Source organism: Lepisma saccharinum, chromosome 14 (assembly GCF_977018435.1).
Source record: "Lepisma saccharinum chromosome 14, izLepSacc3.1, whole genome shotgun sequence".
Taxonomy (NCBI): domain Eukaryota; kingdom Metazoa; phylum Arthropoda; class Insecta; order Zygentoma; family Lepismatidae; genus Lepisma; species Lepisma saccharinum.
This window is the reverse complement of record NC_139242.1, coordinates 44,275,219-44,297,089: the sequence shown is the minus strand read 5'-3', so window position 1 is coordinate 44,297,089 and position 21,871 is coordinate 44,275,219. Positions and strand designations below refer to the sequence as shown.

At 37.8% G+C, this 21,871-nt stretch overlaps 1 protein-coding gene across 1 annotated transcript; it reads left to right on the top strand.

Moving 5' to 3' along the window:
• The first annotated feature begins 1,128 nt into the window (after positions 1-1,128).
• On the top strand, positions 1,129-21,823 carry LOC145998829 (uncharacterized). Its single transcript, XM_083135486.1, has 7 exons — positions 1,129-1,345; positions 1,516-1,656; positions 10,221-10,376; positions 11,870-11,989; positions 13,085-13,329; positions 13,815-13,944; positions 21,219-21,823. Coding segments are annotated over exons 1-7 (939 nt in total). The 5' UTR covers positions 1,129-1,343; the 3' UTR covers positions 21,364-21,823.
• Positions 21,824-21,871: the final 48 nt, after the last annotated feature.

Here is a 21,871-nt window from a genome sequence, read left to right as displayed (position 1 = left end):
AAACACTAACATTTGGAATTTTTCCTACTGTTCGGGATCCCAAAAAGTCTTGAAATCTTTTCTGGAAGTCTGGATTGAGCTGGTAACTTTTTTATTCTGAACTGATTCTGACTTTCCTGGATTCTATCCTAGCGAGGGGGGGCAGAAATAAAATGCACTGTAAACTTTGCTGTTCATTCTAATTACAAATTACTTGCAATGTCACCACAGATGGTGGACCCCCCTTTGATAACTGGAAAGGGGGGGGGGACAAAAACAATTTGAATAGTGAAATTATAGCATGGCAAAAAAAAGGTGTTCCTACAAAAGGATCATGAACAAAATGATTCATGTTTATAGAAAGGAAGCATGTCGAATCCAGTTTCTGTTTAAATAGTGGACTCCAGCATAGCTGAACTTGACAACAATGCCAAAGTATATTGAATTCTATTTTAAGTTTTGTAATAATAATGAAAGTTAAAGTATGAGTTTTTATGACTGAAGGGCAAGATTTGAAATGTTACCCTGCTCGCCAGTGCTCGATGTAGAAATTCCTAGGTGTGTGTTTGGGGGGGGGGAGGTCCAACGCCATAATTTTATTTCGGTTGGGGCTGACCCCAAATTGACAGCCGCGTTGCAGCTATGTAAAAATCATAAGAAGCGGCAGGTTTATAAACCAACGAAACATCTGTAGGATTTCGGGGGCTTCAGCCCCTCCGAGCCCACCCAATGTCTACGTGCCTGGGGTGCAGCTTGCCAAGTTTGGGGGAATGTGGCCGGCTACTTGTATGGATCAACATATAAATAGTGCAGTGGATGGGGGATGCCTATGGATATGATATGATAATTTTCTAGCTGGGGGATATCATCACATCACTCTACGTTCCCCCCACTCTCAGCACTGCAAAAAAAAATCCTACCGGCACCCTTGATCACTTACCAGAAATGCCTCGAGAAAAGAGGGGTTTGAGTTCTTTCCTGTTGAATTGGGTGGTCTAGCCCACTACCTATTTAACTAGTTGCTTTCTGCTTCCCCTGGTAACGAGAATCTCAGATGAATTATTGGACTTTTGGGATGGTATCATAACTTTATAAGACTTTGCAACACTGATAATCGATATCTAATCGATACTGTATATCGATTCGTCATTCAGATCACAGGAAGTTTCAACATAAATATATATACTTACAGTTTTCCTGGATTACGTGCTAAAATTGTTTTTCGTTCATGGAGGGAATTTTCAGTTTTGATTAAGATATTTTTTTTTAGGAATTATCAACCTTTTCATTCGTTATTCTTAATCAAAAACATACTGAAAATAGACTGTGGTGTGACAACCGGTTGATCGCTTGTATTATTTGTAATGTGAGTATATGTTGAGAAAATCGTATTTAATCTGCATTTTTCTGATTGAAATATTACATTTTCTGCATTTATATTAATTCTTAAATATAGTATGTACAGTTTGGCGTTTTTATACATTATAATTCTAGGAATATATGCAGTACTAACATAATGGTATTTTGTGTAAACAGGGCTCGCAATCGCCGGGAAGCGAACGCTAAAAGTGATTCGGATTCTGATGCTTCTGACAAGGAAAATAAGAAGGAAAGAGGAAGAGAGAAAAAGAAGAAGGCTGCTTCATCTAGTAGTGGAAGTGGTAGCAGCAGTAGAAGGTAATTAGTTTAATGTATTTGTCATATATAAAATATAAGTAAAGTTCATGAATAGGCCATTCATATTTAACGCAGTATTCGTTCTACTGAAAACTTTTCGTAAAATTCTCTCATTATTTTTGCGGAAATTTTAGTTGTTGAAGTATGTGCAAGGCGGATCTCTGTCGTGTTACTGGTTCGAGTGGTCACTCGTCACATCCACTCCCAATTAATGTTGCAGATTATGTGCACGTTCAACTAATCTCTCATACAATTTCAATCAGGAAGACTGCCGAAGAATCCACCTTGCAATTGGAGAAACGCACCATCGCCAAAACTGAAATTTGCAGGAATCCATGCTCTGCTAAACATTGCATTGAGTGTTTTTTTCTTTACCTTCCCTTTCCTCCAATACAGGATTGAAAAACTCTGTAGTAGTGCCTTACCCATATTCGTTAATGTTCCGTGCACTTTCACATTAACATTTGTGTAAGCTGGAAAAAATCCTATTTTAGATCACCCACCCGGGACAGAAACTTCGTACACAACAGATGGGAAATTATGCATGATTCTGCTCTGAAATGGACCGAATGAATAATGTGGGACTGTCACTTAGTTTGAGTGTCTTTCTTGTGCTTGTGCATTTACTATTTCAGTATTCCCTTTGGTACTAATTTACTATCCTTCGGACACATTTATTTATTTTTACAGAAGAAACTACTTACCGTAATTAGTTCCTGTAGCATTGTCGAACATCGGGAAGGTGTTTTGTGTGATGTGGGAATGTTTCATAGCTGAAATTCATGTTGTTTGTTGAAAATTAATTCCCCACGAACCATTGGCACGTGGATAGGTTAGTTCTGTTAGGTTAGGAAACATAGTTAAAATTTGGTGTCATGTTAGTATCAGGATCTAGAAATTGGAAATAATTGTGAACCATTGACGCTAGCCCCACAAACCATTGATGCTAGCCCCACAAACCATTGGCGCTAGCCCCATGAACCATTGGCACGTGGTTAGGTTAGTTCTGTTAGGTTTGGAAACATAGTTCAAATTTCATCAAAACAACGTTGATACACCTTCAGGAATGTTCCGCGAAGCAGATACGTAAGTACGAATGTCAAAAATTGCCGAAACGAAAAAATTAGAGGTGTCCGAAGGATAGTAAATTTTTACCGGAGAAATTCGTGACTTGTTGGAGGAGGGGTTTGACACAGTGGATGAAACAGAAGTTGAAGATATCCAGGGTGGTTCAGAAGATGATATACAGGGTGTGCCAGAAGATGATTGAGAAGAACCAGAAGAGGAAGGGGGAGATGATGAAGAATTAGAGGAGAATGAAGATAGTGGTGATGCGAGTGCAGTGAGAAGAAGCGAAGAGGGGGGATAGATGGGTGGGGGGCAAATGTTCTTACTTTCTCTGGACAGCCAGGTGTAAGAGTTCGTGCCCTTGCGAACAATCCTACTCCTTTTCAAGCTTTCAGTTCTGATCGATGGGCAAATTTGTGATGGGAGTTTCCGGTCAGTTGTGATAAACATTCTCCTTGACCTTGAGTTTTCTTCTTTTTTTAAAAAAATACTATTTGTATTATCGTTTTGATACTATGTATTCACAATTACATAACTTGGGGTATTCAGCTACAAGTGGTGGTTTGCCCAGATCGATGAGTGCTACCGGATGGGAGCTAGCCGAACTTTGAAAATAATAATAATAATAATTGAAATTCCTCTGTCTGTTGCTTCCAAAAATGGGTACACATCAACTGTTTTCCTTACCGAACGAAAGCCTTGGAAATTCTGAATAAAACTAGCCCTCATTGGCATTTATCGTGTTATTACCCCAGAGGGCAGATTCAAAAGCGAAAATATTTCTGAGGCACCCTTTATATCCCGCAGAAGAGATGATTTGCAGGATTTATGAAGTTTTTTGCTTTATATCATTATTTTTCCCCCTTGTGCATAGGAATAATCTAACAGTAGCAGGGTTCCTACACACTTTGAAAACCTGGAAATCTTGGGGATGTTTAAAAAATATAATAACTCCATGGAAATCCTCTAATTGATGATGAGTCCCAATGAAGTACATTTGAGAGACCAGCATACCTGCATAATAATGCAACTCTAGGTGTATTCAGAAAACGAGACATCAGCAGGGTGGCGACAGACCTGGAAAACCGGGAAAAGTCAGGGAATTTGAGGTGTCAAAAAAAGTCAGGGAAATGTCAGGGAATTTCGTCTTCATTGACTTTTTTTTTATTTTTTATTTATTTAAAGATATCGTTATGGAACTCTACACGGGAACAGGAAATCTCGTTCGTAAGTTTCGGCCTCAACTTTTATGTCCCTTTTATGCGCAACACAACCACGGTGCCAGAAACCAGTGATGGCAGGAGAGAGATAGAAATTTCTCTCGCCTGGGCTTCTCGGCGGGAATTTTAAATTCGAATACTCTTTGGAGGAAAATTGTTATAACTCTGGGACAATGGGAGCCATCTACTTCGGATAACTTTTGTTTTGCACGTCCCCCCTTCTCCCGCTATTTTGGAGAGAAAACGCGAACTTTAGTATTCTTTTCAAAGAATGGACATTTCTCTAGAGAATGAAATGTGTTTCATATACTTGGGTGCCATACAAGTTGAATAATAAGCCAAAATGTGATTTTTTTTTTTATACCAAAAGTACAAAAGTAGGTAATTTGCATTTTTGGAGGAAAATTGTTATAACTCGGGCACTATGGGAGCAATCTTCTTCGGATAAGTTTTGTTTTGCAGCTAGAACATCAGATCATACAACTGTGTACAATATAAACGCCAAAACGAGGAAGGGGGTTTGGGGGGGCGCAATCCCCGAATTTCAATGAGCAAACCATAAAAATCTGGAGTTTGCCCCCTCTTCTCCCGCTATTTGGGAAGAAGGTGCGAACTTTGGTATTCTTTTCAAAGAATGCACATTTCTCAAGAGAATGAAACACGTTTCATGTTATTGGGTGCCATACAAGTTGAATAATAAGCCAAAATGTAAAAAAACTGTTCGTATATGTTGGGGGGGGGGGGGAGGTTGGTCATCAATATGAATTTCCCAGGCTTGCTCCACTCAAATATAAGAGTATGAAGGTCCAAAAAGCACATTCATTTCGTAATCAGCACCATGATACCATACGGTATCATCGGGCCAGTATGACCTTACTCTGATGATACCATATGGTATCATCGGGCCAGTATGACCTTACTCTGATGATACCATATGGTATCATCGGGGAAGTAAAGGTTAAGCCTCTAAATATTACGTGGAAAATGCATTGAATCATAATTTTTTCTTGTCCGTATGGGAGTAGTAAGGGGACTTGTCAACAGAGGGAGGGGATAAGAGTGGGTGGCACCATCCGATAGTTGTCGGACGTCGTAGTAAGGCATTTTGTAGGGCAAACTGAAGGAACATGGAAACAAATAGGTTCCATTGATACATATGATTTTTGTCGAATATCGCCACCCGACAAAGTATCTCACTACAACATGCGACAGATATTGCATGGACTGCAACATCCATCAAAAATCGCGCGCATAAACAAGAAGAGCTTTATACTGCATATATGCTGCTGGAATTTTATTACTCTTCTGGCTCACTTCACCTTATTTAATGTAGCAGTGCTTACGAAAGTTTTCTTTCATCATCCTGATGTATTACTGGTTTCGCACAAGTTAACATACGTTTACTTTGACATTGTACTATTCTTAGATATCAAGAAGAATCCAACCAAACGGGATATATATTGAATACTATCACGAAAAAGTGAAACATGTAAATCTGCATTGGTGAAAGTTATACAAATTGGCAAGTGCATGCTCCCAACCTCAAATTTACTGCAACACTAGTATTGCAATGAAATTAACGTTACTCTCTGTCCGGTCTGTTTAAACTCGTGAGAGATGGTCATGAATCTCTCACTGAGTAAGGTTAATGTCCAATATTATGAAATAAAATACTAATAATAAATACATAAATATTTTAATATCATATTTACTCGAATCATTCAATCATAAAAGCAAATCACTTTCTTCAAGAATTGACTTTTCTCTGCCAGCCCTGCTAAATTTTCACTTTCCATCTACTGATTTATACAAGGGGGGCGGGGCAGAAAGTAATTTCCGATTAGTAGGGATATTGATTTTTTACAAATGGCAAAACTGTGAAAAATTGTAATTGCTGCGAAGTTATGTTCAGGAATGTGCAGTGATATCTCGACATATTTTTTGCCCCTTTGGAAATATCGAAATAATGTGAATTTGGCATAAAATACGAATTGTTGGCGTTATTTGCGATTTTTTTTAAAGAAATGTCCTAAAACAACGAAAAATTCCATGAAATCCAACATTCTTGTCTTTTCTAGGCCATGTTTGTGTACATAAAACATGCAAGTTTTCCAACATTTTACTCGAGAAGAATACGTACATGGAATAAATCCGACAGCCACATTAAATCATGTATTTCCAACGATTTTTTTCAACTTCTATCAAAACCATTTCCATCACAGAGCAAAGTGGTAGGGTTCTAACAGGAGATCGAGTGCGTATCTACAGTCTCACGGGAGCCACATCTTCGTATTTGTCGCATGAGATATGTTTTGAATTACCAAGCTAAGTGTGCACCATCGGCATTTGTCGAGCAAATAATAATGGAGGTCAGTCGTTCGGGCATCTGACTACTATGCGAAAGACCCGGGGTCGATCCCCTGCGGGGGAAAACCAGGATGTTTTCCACCTATTCAAACTGCTCCGGCACCCACCCAGCATCATATGAAGCTGGTACCTTGAGGAAAGTTTGAGTGATAAAGGTAGCCAGGAGCGTAGTGCTGATCACATCACCTCAATTGCGTCTTATTTATCATCCACCTTCAGCCGTGAGCAAGAAAGTGTGGGGCCCTAACTCCACACCCCTATACACCTTCATGGAAAAGTGCAGGGAAGCACTTTACTTTTACTTCCTCAAAAATCTGTTCCAACATATCAAACTGTCACGAAAATACGTAACCATGTGACCTGCAATTTAAAATAATAGTTTAAAAGCACAATGAAGTATTAAGTTTCGGTATATTTGGCAGATAAATGTTCTAAAACGAAAACGCGAATTTTGGGAAACAAGTCAAAAAAAGATAATGCCAATTTTTGGTGCCATAATAACAGTTGGGCTGAAAAGTTCGTAGGCTAACATAGTAAAAAATATTTTTTTGACAAAATTCGATTTTATTATTCAATATAGTTGCCTTCGAGGGCGATACAACGATTATAGCGGTCATACAATTTTTCGATGCCATTTTTATAGTACGATTTCTCTTTAGCCTCAAAATAGGCCTCAGTTTCAGCGATTACCTCTTCATCAGTGCTAAATTTCTTTCCAGCGAGCATTCTTTTAAGGTCTGCAAACAGGAAAAAGTCACTGGGGGCCAGATCTGGAGAATATGGTGGATGGGGAAGCAATTCGTAGTCTAATTCATATAATTTTGAAATCGTTTTCATTGATTTGTGACACGGTGCATTGTCTTGATGAAACAGCACTTTTTTCTTCTTCAAATGGGGCCGTTTTTTCATGATTTCATCCTTTAAACGCTCCAACAACGCTATGTAATAATCGCTGTTGATGGTCTGGCCCTTTTTGAGGTAATCGATGAATATAATACCATGCGCATCCCAGAATACTGATGCCATAACCTTGCCAGCCGACTGTTGCATCTTTCCACACTTTGGATTCGGTTCATCACGTGCAGTCCACTCGGCTGACTGTCGATTGGACTCTGGAGTGTAGTTATGGAGCCATGTTTCATCCATTGTAATATATCAACGGAAAAATTTGTGTTTATTACGGTTGAATATCGCTAAACATTGCTCCGAATCATCAAAACGTTGTTGCTTTTGATCGATTGTGAGCACGCGCGGCACCCATTTTGCACACAGCTTTCGCATGTTCAAATATTCATGCACAATATGTCCAACACGTTCCTTTGATATTTTTAAAGTCTCAGCAACAACGTTTTGATGATTCGGAGCAATGTTTAACCTCTTTGGGGCATCCACTGCGTGCATCATCTTCGATGCTCATTTCGCCTCGTTTAAATTTAGCAAACCACTTCTCAACGGTTGATTTTCCTGGTGCAGAGTCCAAATAATGTTTATCAAGCCAAGCCTTGGCTTCAACAGTATTTTTTTTCGCCAAAAAGCAATGCTTTATTAACACACAAAATTCTTTTTTATCCATTTTTTCACAATAACAAAAGCTGCTTCACTCACAATGCTATATCTCACGAACTAATTATCCGGCAGCTGTGAAATTTATACACGTATCTTTTGAAGGTTAGTACTAAGTAAAAATCAGATGGATTTAATTCTAGTAACGCCATCTATGAGTCAGCCTACGAACTTTTCAGCCCAACTGTTATATCTGTATCCGTCACGTGAGATTGATTGATTTTAATTTTTTGGGTGCGACGCCATTTATGGTCATTATGCACCCCTTAGTATATACGGGGAAAATTCCATTATCTAAAATCCTTACCTTAAAATTTAAAAAGGGGTATGTAAAATAACTTTCCCAAAATAACTTTCAAGATATCAAACTCTCACGAAGAGGCATAAGCCATGTGACTTACAGTTTGAAACAGTAGTTTAAAAACACCATGAAGGTATAATTTCAGGTATTTGCCAGAAAATGCACTAAAATGAAAATGTGAATTTTGGGGAAAATAACACCGTATAGTAAGAAATAAAAAATAAGAAAAAACACCAATTTGAAAAAAAAAATAACAAAATATCTAGGTCCCTACCGATTAGGCATAAATGAAACAAGAATATCAGTTGTAATTTGTTGCATTAGTAACAGAGTGTCCTAACCTAATTTTCGGCATAATCACCACCGTTGTTCTGGCATTTGTCGTAGCATGGCACTAAATTTTGTATGCCCATGGCATATGCATCTGACAGCAAAGACTGGAACTATCTCTACCGCAGTGTAGCTGTCAAATCCTTGCCCTGCCAGAAACCTCTTCAGTTAAACAAAGAGATGAAAATTGGTACATTCAAGGCCAGGGCTGTACAGGGAGTGGTCCAAGATCTCTAACCTGAAGTGATGTAAAGGGCCCATGTGTACTCAGCTGTATGGGGTTGTGCACATTCGATTGGCCATCCGTAAATTGTCTACACCATCGTCTGACCGTACTATCACTCAGACGTCCGGTCTGCACACCTCACACGATTGCTGGTGGCTCTGTGCGAAATTCTGAGCGTGCAGTGTAGGCTACATCGCAGTCTGTGGGAGACTTTATGAGAGCTGCAATCTTTAACATAGAATTGCCCCAAAATGGCTGCATTGCAACTGTACCAGATTACAGCTACATGCCACTTCTTCCTGACTGTATGTGTGTGTGTGTCTCTGACCACTAGTGCTGCGTATAAGCACCATTGGAGCTCTTTTCAGGATGCCCCTCTTATATGAACTTTCACAAGCTTTTATTATTAAAGTGTTCCTGTTTTAATGTGTGGTTAGATAAATCAGGTACCTATACAATGCAATTCTATAAATTCCTTGCGTTAATTTTCTAATAACCTACATACCCTTTTCGTCAGCATTAATGGTAGCCTATAACTGCATGTTGTCAGTTTCAGAGTATTTCACTTGGATATACTGTACTGAAGCAGAAATCCCATTGATAATGTAAGGAAATATGACACTTTATTTTGTTCGATTCAATTGTTTCACTTATATGCAAGAGTTAAGTTATTTGCTTTACAGAGAAGAGAGAAGTAGCTTTATGCATTGAAACATGAGTCCGCACTCATGGTTCTTGCAAACAGAGGGTTCCAAAGCTCAGTGGAAATATCAACATATAATACCGAGAATATATAAGGAGACTGATAAGTTACAAATTGTATTTCTTAATCAATCACACTTCACTCTTATCTAATTTAGTCGTAACTTTAAAAATAATCAAGTATTTTATTTTAAACTTACTGCCTATGACTAAATTCCGTAATACTTCCCTAGCTTGTGAATTGTAATGATTTTCCAAATTCATTATTTTGCAGTTTGAATTCAAATCATAGGGAATAGAGAAATTAAGTCAATTTCATAGAAGATAATATTGGTACTTAACAAAACCATACGTGGATCTGTATGAGTTTATAATTTCCATTTGCAAAAACATCGATTTAGTTTAGTTTGTAATTGTCAGGGGAAAATGTAAATTTTGTCCTGAAAAACCTGGAAAAATCAGGAAATTTCATTTCTGCTTGTTTGTAGCCAATCAGTGTATGGTTAAACGTAATAACAGTCTGCAATCCATACACAATGTTTATAATGTGTGAGCTATTAACCTAATGTAACAGTCTTGTTCTCTGAAAAGAGTTTTGAATTGAATTAGGATTATAATTTTCTCTTGTGTACACAAAGATTTGTTTTAGAAGAATTGAAAATTTTACACAAAATTGAAGTACGTTTTTGCAATTCAAATATCCTCAAAACTATTCTCAGAAAGATAAAATATCATGTAGTTCTTTTTTTATTAGCAGAATCTGAGGCTTTCAGTATTATTCTTCCAGCTCTTCAGACAGCAGCTCAAGATCTTCAAGTGCATCAAGCTCATCTCGCAGCTCCAGCTCAGGATCATCTTCACGATCAAGTTCCAGTTCCAGCAGCAGTGGAAGTTCCAGCTCAAGCTCTCCTGCAGTTCGGCCAAGACCACCTGCAAGGAGAAGGTTGTGTATTTTGTAACTCAGTCGGTATAAAGTATCAACAATTATCTGAATATGAAGGTGTATTTTGACTCTTGAAATGGAAATTAAATGCGAATTATTCTATATTTGCTGGGAAATTGTGTTAACTGAGATTATGTGCAAGACAATTACAATGAAACTCGTAGTAGCATAAATCCTGTTAGTAAATGGATTAGAAGTATCAACCTCTTATGAAAATATTTTAATTTTGATGAGAACAAGTTTCAGTGGATCAAGTTGTAATTTGTAGTTCCAGCCATGATTAGTCTTGTCTGATCATAATATCTAAAAACAAAATTTCAGGAGATAGCAATCACTCTTCTTGAGATGTTATTTTATGTGGACATAGCTGCAATTTCTAATTTGTAATTTTCAGATATGGGCTTCTAAAATGTATCAGAGAAATCTGTTTTTACATTTGTCTATAGGTAGTAGTGCCATCTACTTAGCAAGATAAATTATTAATGTATAGAGCTTTTACCTCCCAGAGGGATTGAATATTACTCTTGTGAATTCTTTGGTTGACTCCATAACCCACGTGGTTCATGCTCCAGAAAGTATGAAAGTTGACAGATGCACTTAGATGAAATGAAATTACACAGCCATGGACATTTGAAATCAGACAATGACCAGAACACTAAACTTTGTTTTCTAATTTGGGGAAAATGTCCATAGCATTTTTAAAATGATACATATATAAAAAGGCAGTCCCAGCAAGAAAAACATTTCACGTATGTAAAAAAAAGTGTCATATTCCATGGTCTTTTCTTTCAGAGTGTGGCTAATAGAACAGTTTATGTGAGTATATGTCGTCTTCATTTTAATATGTTCATTACTTAACTATGTAAGGAAGTAATATTGGAATTTCTGGACACGTAACATTTTGAAATATATAAAATGTATAAATCTAAACTTAATTATAAATATTACTCATAAACTGCTGTCTTGTAGGCTAATAAACTCTGGTTGCAGATGTCCTTAGTTAAAAATGGTCAACAAGGTAATGTATTGGTGTTCATAAGGTCCCGTAATATACTTGTGCTTCGGGACCCAGTAACCAAGGAACTTTAAATGTGCAAAATTATAAAACGTGGAAAATAATTCCAATATATTTTCATATTGAGACCAGGAATATATGTGTGTGTGTGTCTGAGTACATGTAGGAAAAATAAAATCCAGAATGGTGAAATCTGGTTGTAATATACTTGAAACCTCCTTATTGATCACGCAAACCTTATTTCTAGTCAATCTGGTTTTAATGTGTCTTTTTTTTTTTCCCCCTCTAACTTGTAAAATATTTTTTTTTTTGCATCCTGAATGACATCCTGTCAGATTGTTGAAATCTAATTGCATGAGACTGTATAGTTAATTTTGTAAAGTAGGAGTGCTATTGCTATTGAACAAAATTTTGTTTGTAAGAATTTTTTATTCATTCTTTATGGTATATTTATTGCCTTTGTACATTTTCCTTTCAGAGGAGCGCCAAATGAAAGCCACAGCAGAAGTCGCAGTAGAAGTGCTGACCAGAAGAAAGTAAAGGAAAAGGAAGAGAAGAGAAAGAAGCCCGAAAAGGTTAAATCTAAATCAAGATCCAGGTAACAATTTTTTTAATTTTTTTTTTATTAATTCATTTTGAAGGCTAATTGTCTTGAGCTTTCTACCATTTTGGAAAGTAAGGTTCATGATTTTTCAAATCTGTTGTATCTGTCTCATATCGTACCCAAGGTATTGGGTAAGAAGGGACAAGTCTTCTGTCATTCTTAGCATAGCAGGAAATAGAGAAAGGAATGCGGAATAAGTAATCAGGCAAAGGTTAGGTTATTGACTTATGAGGCATATGTGCAATGAGCGTTGGAATGGTGAGGGAGCGAGGACAGTTGAGAGTTGGCGAGGATACGAGACAGAGAAAAGATCGCGGATGGTGACAGAGAATGGAAGTAGGAATGATTATTGGACAATGGTGCGTGAACAGAGTGAATTCTGACACGGAGGTCAGACATGTGACAATTCAGAGGACAAGTGTGGAAATAACCTTCATCTAATTTGTGAGGCAAGTAATATCCTTTTCTAGACCAATCCATATCGGTTCAGTCATGGAGAGTACAGAAATCCAATTATTGTACATGTGAATTCTTTTGCATTCCTTTGAATGTAACCTCTCGCATATATCACATTTAGGCCAAACAAGTGATAACCATCTGAAAGATGAATGATGAATAACTACACCACCCAATACAATCTAAAGGTCTCTAGTTCGATCCCAATGCAGTATTAACATTGCGTTACGGTCTGAAGAATGCACACAGTATTTGAATGCATATTTTAGTTAATTATAATTCATGCATGGTGCTCACAAGTACACAAAATTTAATATAAATGAAGACTGATGACAAACATTTAATTTGTTAATTGTACCTCTTTCAAGTAACAGTAACATGATAATACACTCCTCACAAAAAGTTCGGAATATTGTTATGTTAGACAATAGGTGATAGACATGGCCTTGGAATGCAACAACACATGGTATCTGTCTGGTAGATGTTCTCATCTTTTCTCCGACATATGCCGCTGTGCTTATCTATCAACTATTGCCTAATATGATAATATCCAAAGCTTGTTGTGCCTAATGTAACATTATTCCAAACTTTTTGTGATGAGTGTATTTTTATTATGATTATTTTTCTTGCTAGGTCTTCCACTCCGAGGAGGAAAAAGAAGGAACGCTCCCCCACACCTCGTCCTACAAAGATCCATATTGGACGCTTAACAAGAAATGTTACAAAAGAGCATATAATAGAGATATTTTCTACGTATGGCAACGTAAAGGGTGTAGAGTTCCCACTGGACAGACTGCATCCTACAGGTCGTGGATTTGCATATGTTGAATTTGAAAGTCCAGCTGAAGCAGAAAATGCTATGAAGCATATGGATGGAGGTATATATTAGTGTTGGAAATAGACTTTTAATTGTACAGTGGGATGCACAAGTATTGCTCGGCAATTTGTCCATGGCTATTTTTGTTTGCAGAGGTTGTCAGCTGCTTCTCTGGCATTTAGATCCAATTCTTGAAGTTCTCATTGGCTAAAACAAAGAGAGAGAATATGGTGGTGGAGAATTATGCTTGGTAATACTTATGCGTCCCACGGTACACAGTGCTTGCACTATGTAAAAGAACTAGGAAGTCCTCTGACTATTAATAGTTTAATAGAACCATTACAAGTAAGTGTCTCAGGAAAAGTTTGTAATTTCCTTATTAATATATCACTGTAGAGTGACCACAAACAAATGAACCTTCTGCTAAAATTCTTCTGGTATCTTTCCCTTCATCCATTTTTAATTAACTATTAATTGATTTTGAGGTAAATTTGGAAAAATATGAATACAAACATGTTTGTGACCTGGAACATTCTGCACTTGTAGGACAGATTGACGGACAGGAAATCACAGCTTCTCCTGTGTTGTTGCCGAAGCCTCAACCTTTACCTCCACGAAGAAGATCACCTCTCCCACCACGAAGACCCCCTCCACGGTGGGCCAGATCTCCTCCAAGGTATGTGTAAAATTATAATTTGGATATTTGTTTTAGAAGTGTTATGCTTGGGAAAGTTAAGGAAATAGTGCTTTAAGCTTTTGCTGCCTGATGGTCGAAATTTCGACCACCACAATTGAACCCCTTAATGCCTTATGGTTGATATTTCAACCAGCAGCGTGCAGCAGCAATTAACGTGCAATTTCTCAAAAACTACACACGATATTTCAGTTATGTCTTCTTTGATCTTTAGTATGCATACGAAGGTACAGTCAAACCTCGATTTTACATTTTTCAGGGGTCTGTAAATAAAAGAAAAAAACGTACAATGCGGGAAAGCATAAGGGAGGGGTGAAACTCAAGTGTAAGAAGAAAGGACTACACAATCGACTCTTTAAGAGGTATATTGTGTCGAGCATTATTTAACAACGGGAAAGAAGTATGATGAATTTCTAAGTAAAGGAAAGCAAGATGTGCTGTGAAAGTCAATGACTGATTACCGAGACCCACTTTCGAGCATAGAGACGGTGGATAACTGCTTCGAACTGCTGCCTATTAGGTTCAGTTTATGCATCTGATTGTGTGCGATCTCAGTTTACTCTGTAAACTGGTAATTAGTTGCTATTTTTAGAAGTCCCGGGTAATTGGAGGGGGTGATATTTATAGCTGGGTGCCAAGCATCTTTATATACTGTAATCAAAGTGTTCTGAATGTTTAGACATCACAATAAATTCAGTGACGTGCACAGGATTTTCGAAAGGGGGATGGGGTTACATATACTTTTTATAGTAAGTCCTCACTTTGCCATCTTTTTCTGGCCTTTTTTTTTAGAAATACTCCCATCAACCCCCTTTGGGCATACTACTGATTGTTATTTACATCCATGTTAATAGATGATTTATTGTTGGCTTTTCTTTCTTTTTTTGTCTTCCCGTCAACGTTTAATATTGCATGATTTATTTTCAGCACATAAATTGAATCGTTCGGATAATATGTGGGGATTATATTATTCTTAGCATCATGTGCATTTACTTCCTGCACTGCTCTGTTTGTTCAAGCTGTTTATGAGATGGAAGAACACGAAGAAAATATCTGGTGCTAGTGTATCCTATAGTCAAGGCAAAACAACCTTCCCAGGCAAGATTCAAAACGATGCTGTTTTTCTTTCCTTCAGAGTGGTTGAGTCTTAGCTTTAGAGCCTAGAGACAAAACATTGGTGCCTGGTGCTTGCAGACACCCCTCCGACCATTGGTTTGTAATCGGGGGAAGGGGGAGACAAACAGGTGGAGTGTCGCCAATGCAGTTGAACAAGTCTTATCAGAAGTGTGCTCATTCCGGGCCAAGTTGCATAAAGAAAGGAGGAGGGAGGGGGAGAAAGATCTCTGATTAGACACTCTTCGTGATGTCATGTGATGTCAATGCTTCAGATATATGAGCAAGATATCTGACGCCGGGCATTAAAGAAAGAGAAAAGGGTTGAATCTTTCAATTACTGCATAGCTGTCTGTGCACAGTGGCAAATTAATGAGCGACTGTGGGGGGGGGGGGGAAGGGGGGAAGATGGGCCTTTTTTTTTAACTGGCTCTACGCTGTGTGTATTCAGGTTCAAAAGCAACAACGTAATTTTAGACATTAGAGGAAAGGAGATGAGAGAGAGCTTATCGCCATTATGTTAATTGGTTAAGATGTCTTGTGTAAGGGGTCTCACTTTCTGGCTGTCTTTACCCCACACATTTTTCGATTTTTTGCCAATTTGAAGGTGATGTTATAATCACTACACTTGGGCAGCCCCGTTGCTATTTTGGCCCAAATACTCATTTTAATGGCATTTAGATGTGCACTAAATTTGGATGCTCTCAGGAAATATTGCCACACCCCTCGTTTATTCACTCATTTTTCCTGGCCCCATCACTTTACAACATGCAAGTTACGCAATATGCATAGTGAAAACATTCTTTGCCTCACGTAGAAGAATAATTTATCCCAACTTCACCCCCCTCCCCCCACACAATTGATTTGACACGAATATTTTTCCATTAGTGAGTAAAATATTGCCTTTTCTGCCCATATAAAAAAAATGATCACTTTAGCTTGTGTGTTTCAGCTTCATTCTGATAACCAAATGATTTAGGATCCGTGAAAAAACTTCAGATTACAAATAATCAAACTAGATCCAATCATATTTCCTTAGAAATCTAAACAAATTTCCATTGAAGAAAAAGTGCCGTTGTTATCCTGCATGATAAATCCTTAATTTTTTCCATTTTCAACGTTGCAAACAAGAAGAAAGGAAAAGTTTTTACAAACAAGTCCCCCTCTTTTTTTCGTTCCTGTCAACTAGGAAGGATTCCGTAAATGTGTGGGCAAAGAATCAAATGGTGATCTGAGTGCTGTTGTCAATTTTCCACGATTGTTTTTGTGGAGGGGAAGGGCGAACAAGGACACCTGTCACACACATTGTGCCCAAGCTCTACGGATGGCATCATTTAGAGAGCATCGGTTTGGCAACAGTACACTTGTTGTCTGAACCTGCGGCAGAAGGAACGGCTCATTTCATACTCAAGGGGAATGCAAGAATGCAGTTTTCCCTTCCTGTCCCTCAAGGGAGGTATGACAAATTCAACTTCTGGAAGTTCAAGATCGTGTGGGGAATGCGAAAGCAAGAAAAAGGAGGGAGGGAGAAGTTGCGTGGTCAACAGAACAGGTGTCTGGCAAATTTTAAAAGATCTCTGAGAACGTACTGTATAAAGTGGGAAATGGGAGTTAGAGCAAACATAAGATCGAGGTGAAGGTCCTATTATTTAACATGGCCTTTTCCTGGGCCCTGACTGGATGAACGTATAATGCGGGAACGTAAAATCGGGGTTTCACTGTATGACATACTCGAATTACAAAAAATACATCCATTGTTACTATTAACAAGCGAAGTTTGAAAAGGTCCTGTGTTTTCCTTTGTTACCTCTATATTATTATGGGACAGATTTCTAAAAGTGGATATAAGTTGTAAACTTCTCCATCTTTTTGAAAAGAAGTAATTCTACAAGCAAGGACGAGTAAAAAGCAACATTTTAAGCAATGTCAGACAATTCAGGGTGGATGTGGGGTCAAAGACCAGATTGTTGAAATTTGCCCCGTCCACATGTTAGCACACGGCAGCATTTAACACATCATTTCTTGAAAACTATACACTGTATTTCAGTTCTGTCTTTTTTGTTCATTAGTTTACGTTTAAAGGTATTACCTATATACTGAAATTACAAAACAATATATCCATTGTTGCTATTATTAACAAGCATCATTTGAATAAGCCCTTTGTTTCTCTTTTGTTACTATGGGATAAATTGAAGATAAAAGGCTATAACTCCTGAACTACTGCATCTTTTTGAACAATTTAAATTCTAAATGTTAGAATGATTAAAAAGCAACATTTTAAGTAACATCCGAAAATTAAGGTCCAGGCGGAAGTGGGGGGCAAAGGCCCGAAGTTCGAAATTTTGCATGATTACCCACAATTTCTGAACCCCCAGGTTTTTCCAAAGTTGAGGCACAAGCATTACATATCCTCATAGCGTGGTATTTTGTCATGCTTCCCTCTAAATTTTGTCCGTAGTGCTGATTCTCCGGGCATTATCCCGAAGCTGGCAACACTGCCGCTTTATATAATGTTATTTTTTTTTAACTCGTGAAGTATCAGTCCGAATTCACGAAACTTTGCACAGTTGTAGGAATGTACCACCACTGTATACTACATTTTTTCATTCACTTCGGTCTATTTAGCAGGGGGATAGGGACATGCAGTATGCCAACTTTTTTAAAAAAAATTCAACTTTCTTCTTCGTTTGACACTAATTATTGGGAGGCACAATGTATACATTTTACCTCCACTAAAAGTCCTGTCTTTAGGAAAGAAAACAAAACTAATTTCATCTGTCTACGAGAATTAGTTCTTGAATTACGATTTTTTTTGTACTTCACGGAAAGTTTAAAAAGCATGCACTTAAAAATGCTCCAGCGTAAACAAGAATACAGGCACGCGAAAGGTCTGGCAGCTAAAGGTTAACACTGGTTTAAACATGGAGGCAGTATTCTTCCAATTGCTACCTGGTTAATCCTCAGCTTCACCATTTCCAACAATGTAAGTCCTCCCTTCAGTGTTTTTGCTGGTAGTGTGTGAATGAAGGGTGTAAAAATTAATCATGTTAGTAACCATTCACATTTACTTCAACTAAAAGAAACTTAGATGTATTTGTGTTCGAGTATTGTATGCAAATATCAATATATATATTTCACCTGCATTCAACTATGCCCATTTACTTTAATTCATGCAGATGACAGATATTATCTTGAGCAATTTAATTATGAAATAAGAATTATTACTCATCTTGTTTGAGGAGAACAGAGCTTATGTAAAAGTTACAGAAAATGTGAATATCAATTTCAGTTGAGCTAAAGAGGAAGGTAAATTTCCCCATGCACTTTGCACCATGCAATAAAGGCATATACAGGGGTGATGTGGGGGTTGGGCCCCATACATTATCAATCTCTGACCTTTTCTTGGAGAGGGTGATCTGATCAGCAACAACATGATTGGGAAATTTCAGAATATATTAGACACTTTATATCCAACATCTCTCTCTTCACAGTTTCGAGACTGTATTTTATCAATACAGGTAAAATCTTAGCACTTTTCACCACAACAAACACTAACTATGAATGAATGAACCATTTTATTCATTTTACTTTGCTTTGTTGCCACTTTTGGCTAATGAAAAAGATGAGGATGGGTGATGATACAATGAAATTGATATGCCTAGTTTGGTATTTAAACCTGGTACCCCTGGTGTCAAAGCATGCTGTGCTACCAGGCTGGCTGTTAAGGCGGGCCAATATAAATGTTCACAATAGTTGACTAGTATGGTGATTTGCAGTTACTCTGAATACTAAGAATATTTGTAAGTAACACATTGCAATTATAGCATATTACTTTACTGTAGTTTTTAAAATAGAAGTAGGTAATATGAGATAATAACTAGAACATAAAACATTCAGTTACAAAATGTGCATTTGACTTGCATTATAGTGCAGAATTAACTGTAATAGTACATTTTGCATAATTACAAATATATTTGTTGACTCGTTAAAGTAAAAGCGATTTGATTTCTGTTATATTTTTATATCAATGTGCCTGAGCCCTGTGGATTACAGTGTGTATTAATTAAATTACAAAATAAGTTCAATTTCATCATAAAGTGCATGTCTATAGTGGAAAATTGTTCACATGTTCATTGCATTTGTGCACATGTTAATGCAATGGACTAATTATGCTGAGCAACTGGTGTAATTCAGCATAACACCCATCCACTGATTATATTTTTCGCCTACGCTTATATTACGATGTGCATGTCAAAAAAAAGGGCCGATATTTATTAAAAAACAAGAAAATGATAGATGAAATTTATTGTGATTGATAAACAAGTACATACCTTGGCTATTTTTCGACGTAGTCACCATTAACTTCCAGACATTTCTGATAGCATGGCACAAGCTTCCGTATAGCCTCTGCGTAAAAATCTGCCACCTGAAAGTGCAGACAGTGCAGAACTGATGTCTTTAGCACATCACTGTCGTTGAAATGCTTCGATGCAAACCACTTTTTCAGATGAAGAAAAAGAAGGAAATCGCTGGGGTCAAGGTCGGGTCTGGAAGGGGGATGATTGAATAGTTCCCATCGAAATCTTTGAATTGTCTCAACAGTACGAGCAGCTGTGTGTGGGTGGGCATTGTAATGGATCAGAAAAATTTCAGAGTGTAGCATTCCTCTCTGCCGATTTTGGATGGCACGTCACAGCTTATTCAGTTTTCGCAATATACCTCTGTTGTAATAATTGTTCGTCCTGGTTCAGAGAATTGCACAAAAATCACACCCTCTTGGTCCCAAAATACAGTTGCCATGATTTTGTGAACTGATGGTGTTTGTTTGAATTTCTTCACTTTAGGAGAACCAGGGTGCCGCCATTGCATTGACTGCTGCTTCGACTCCCCAGTGCCGTACAATATCCACGTTTCATCCTCCGTCACTATGTGCGAAAAGATGTCATCCCCATCCTTTCCCCAGCGGTCCAAAAATTCACTTCCAGCTGTCCTTCTTTGCTCTTTGTGAGCGTCATTTTTTAATCCACCTCGCACACAGTTTGATACCCCAGGTTGTCAGTCACAATTAGATGCACTGTTTTCGCAGACACTTCTGGAAACTCTTTGGCAAGTTCAGATATTGTGAACCGGCGATTGGAACGCACTTTCTCGTTAACGCTTTCCACCAGATTGTCCGTCTGATTACTAGGCCTTCCGCTATGTTCATCGTCATGGACATTTAAACACCCTTCCCGAAACTCTCTGCACCATTGCCTGACCTTCCCTTCACTCATCACTGTTGGTCCATAAATGGCACACAATTCCCGATGGATGTCAGCTGCATTCTGTCCTTTGGCGTTCAGAAATCACACTTCAGATCTCACTTCACATTTGGCGGAATTTTGTATTAAGGCAGCCATTTCACCTTACTGCTACTTGCACGTATGCAACCACACGCTGACAATTCTGTCTGTTGCAAGCACAGAATACTAGGTCATGATCCTGCGCATGCTCAACTTCATCAGTGTTGCTAACCCCCCGTAAAGAAATAATCTGCCCATTTTTTTGACATGCGCCTTGTACATTACTTGTACACTGCCTGGTGTATTTCCGGCCCTCTGGATTAGTAATTTTAATATAATATATATAACTACAGAGAAACAGGTACTCACTTTTATCCACGAAGCAGTTTTTTCTTTTTCAATTAATTTAGTTTAACGAGGATGGTGGCAGTGGCCATTGAAATTAATCGAAAAAATAAAAACAGCTTCGTGGATAAAAGTGAGTACCTGTTTCTCCGTATTTATATACTACAGTCTCTCTCTTTTCCCAATTATGAATGATATATATGTTAGTGAAATGAGTAACTCTGGAGTAAAACTCGATAACCCACACTCAATTCAGATTTGAGATAACATTAGGTATTGTTGCTGCACAGTCTCCTGTTGCTTACACATTAGTGAACAAGGTCTATTCACTAGTAGTAATTGGCGAAAACATACAGGAAAAATCTGGGTAATACATAAGCCACAATGCAATGGGTGCACTTTCACTTGTGCTTTTCTCTGTTTCATACTTCTGTGGGTAATCACATTTTACTCCCGAACCGCTCACATAAAAAGAAATGCAGAATATATATTAGTATGCTTGGTGTCTTTGGTTAGGTACCGTAGACGCTCTCCTCCTCCACCAAGAAGAAGATCGCCACCTCGAAGGCGACCAAGAACAAGATCACGGTCTCGATCTCGATCACGCAGCCCAGCTCGACGGAGGAGATACAGCCATTCCAGCTCAAGTAGCTCAAGATAAAAATCCACAAGTATGGATGGATGGCATACTTCGGAACTTGTATTGGCCAGTGTTGCAAAACCTGGTGTTTGAATGTTTCCAACAGTTTGGTTTGAGACATGAAAGTTGCATAAAACATTCATTTTGATGCAGGAGTATTCTTGTAATGTGTAACAGTAAGATTTGAAGAAGATTTTGAGCATGTAAGGTGAATTTGATGTTCACATGTGGAATGTTGTTTTCAAATGAAAGTAGGTTCTTTTAATATTAATATGAGCAGCATAAACAGCAGTGTGAACATCAGTGTATGTGCACTGTATCTGTGCAAAAGTTAATCCTGACTATTGTGCTGTATAAAATATTGTACTGTCTTCTACAGATGGATTATTTTTATAAATAGAAAGCAGTGTGCAGTGCTGAATTATGTGGTGAACTTCCGATCTGTAAATTGTAGGCAGAAAATATATTGCAAGAAGCCATATGTATGTGTTTTAAATGTAAGATGATAGTTCCCTGTGTTTTTAATTTT

What these genes read in the sequence shown, in the direction of transcription:
- LOC145998829 (XM_083135486.1), top strand. An exon ending in AGTGGTAGCAGCAGTAGAAG is followed by an intron (nt 1,657 to 10,220) that starts GTAATTAGTTTA and finishes TTATTCTTCCAG; the next exon opens with CTCTTCAGACAGCAGCTCAA. An exon ending in AAATCTAAATCAAGATCCAG is followed by an intron (nt 11,990 to 13,084) that starts GTAACAATTTTT and finishes TTTTCTTGCTAG; the next exon opens with GTCTTCCACTCCGAGGAGGA.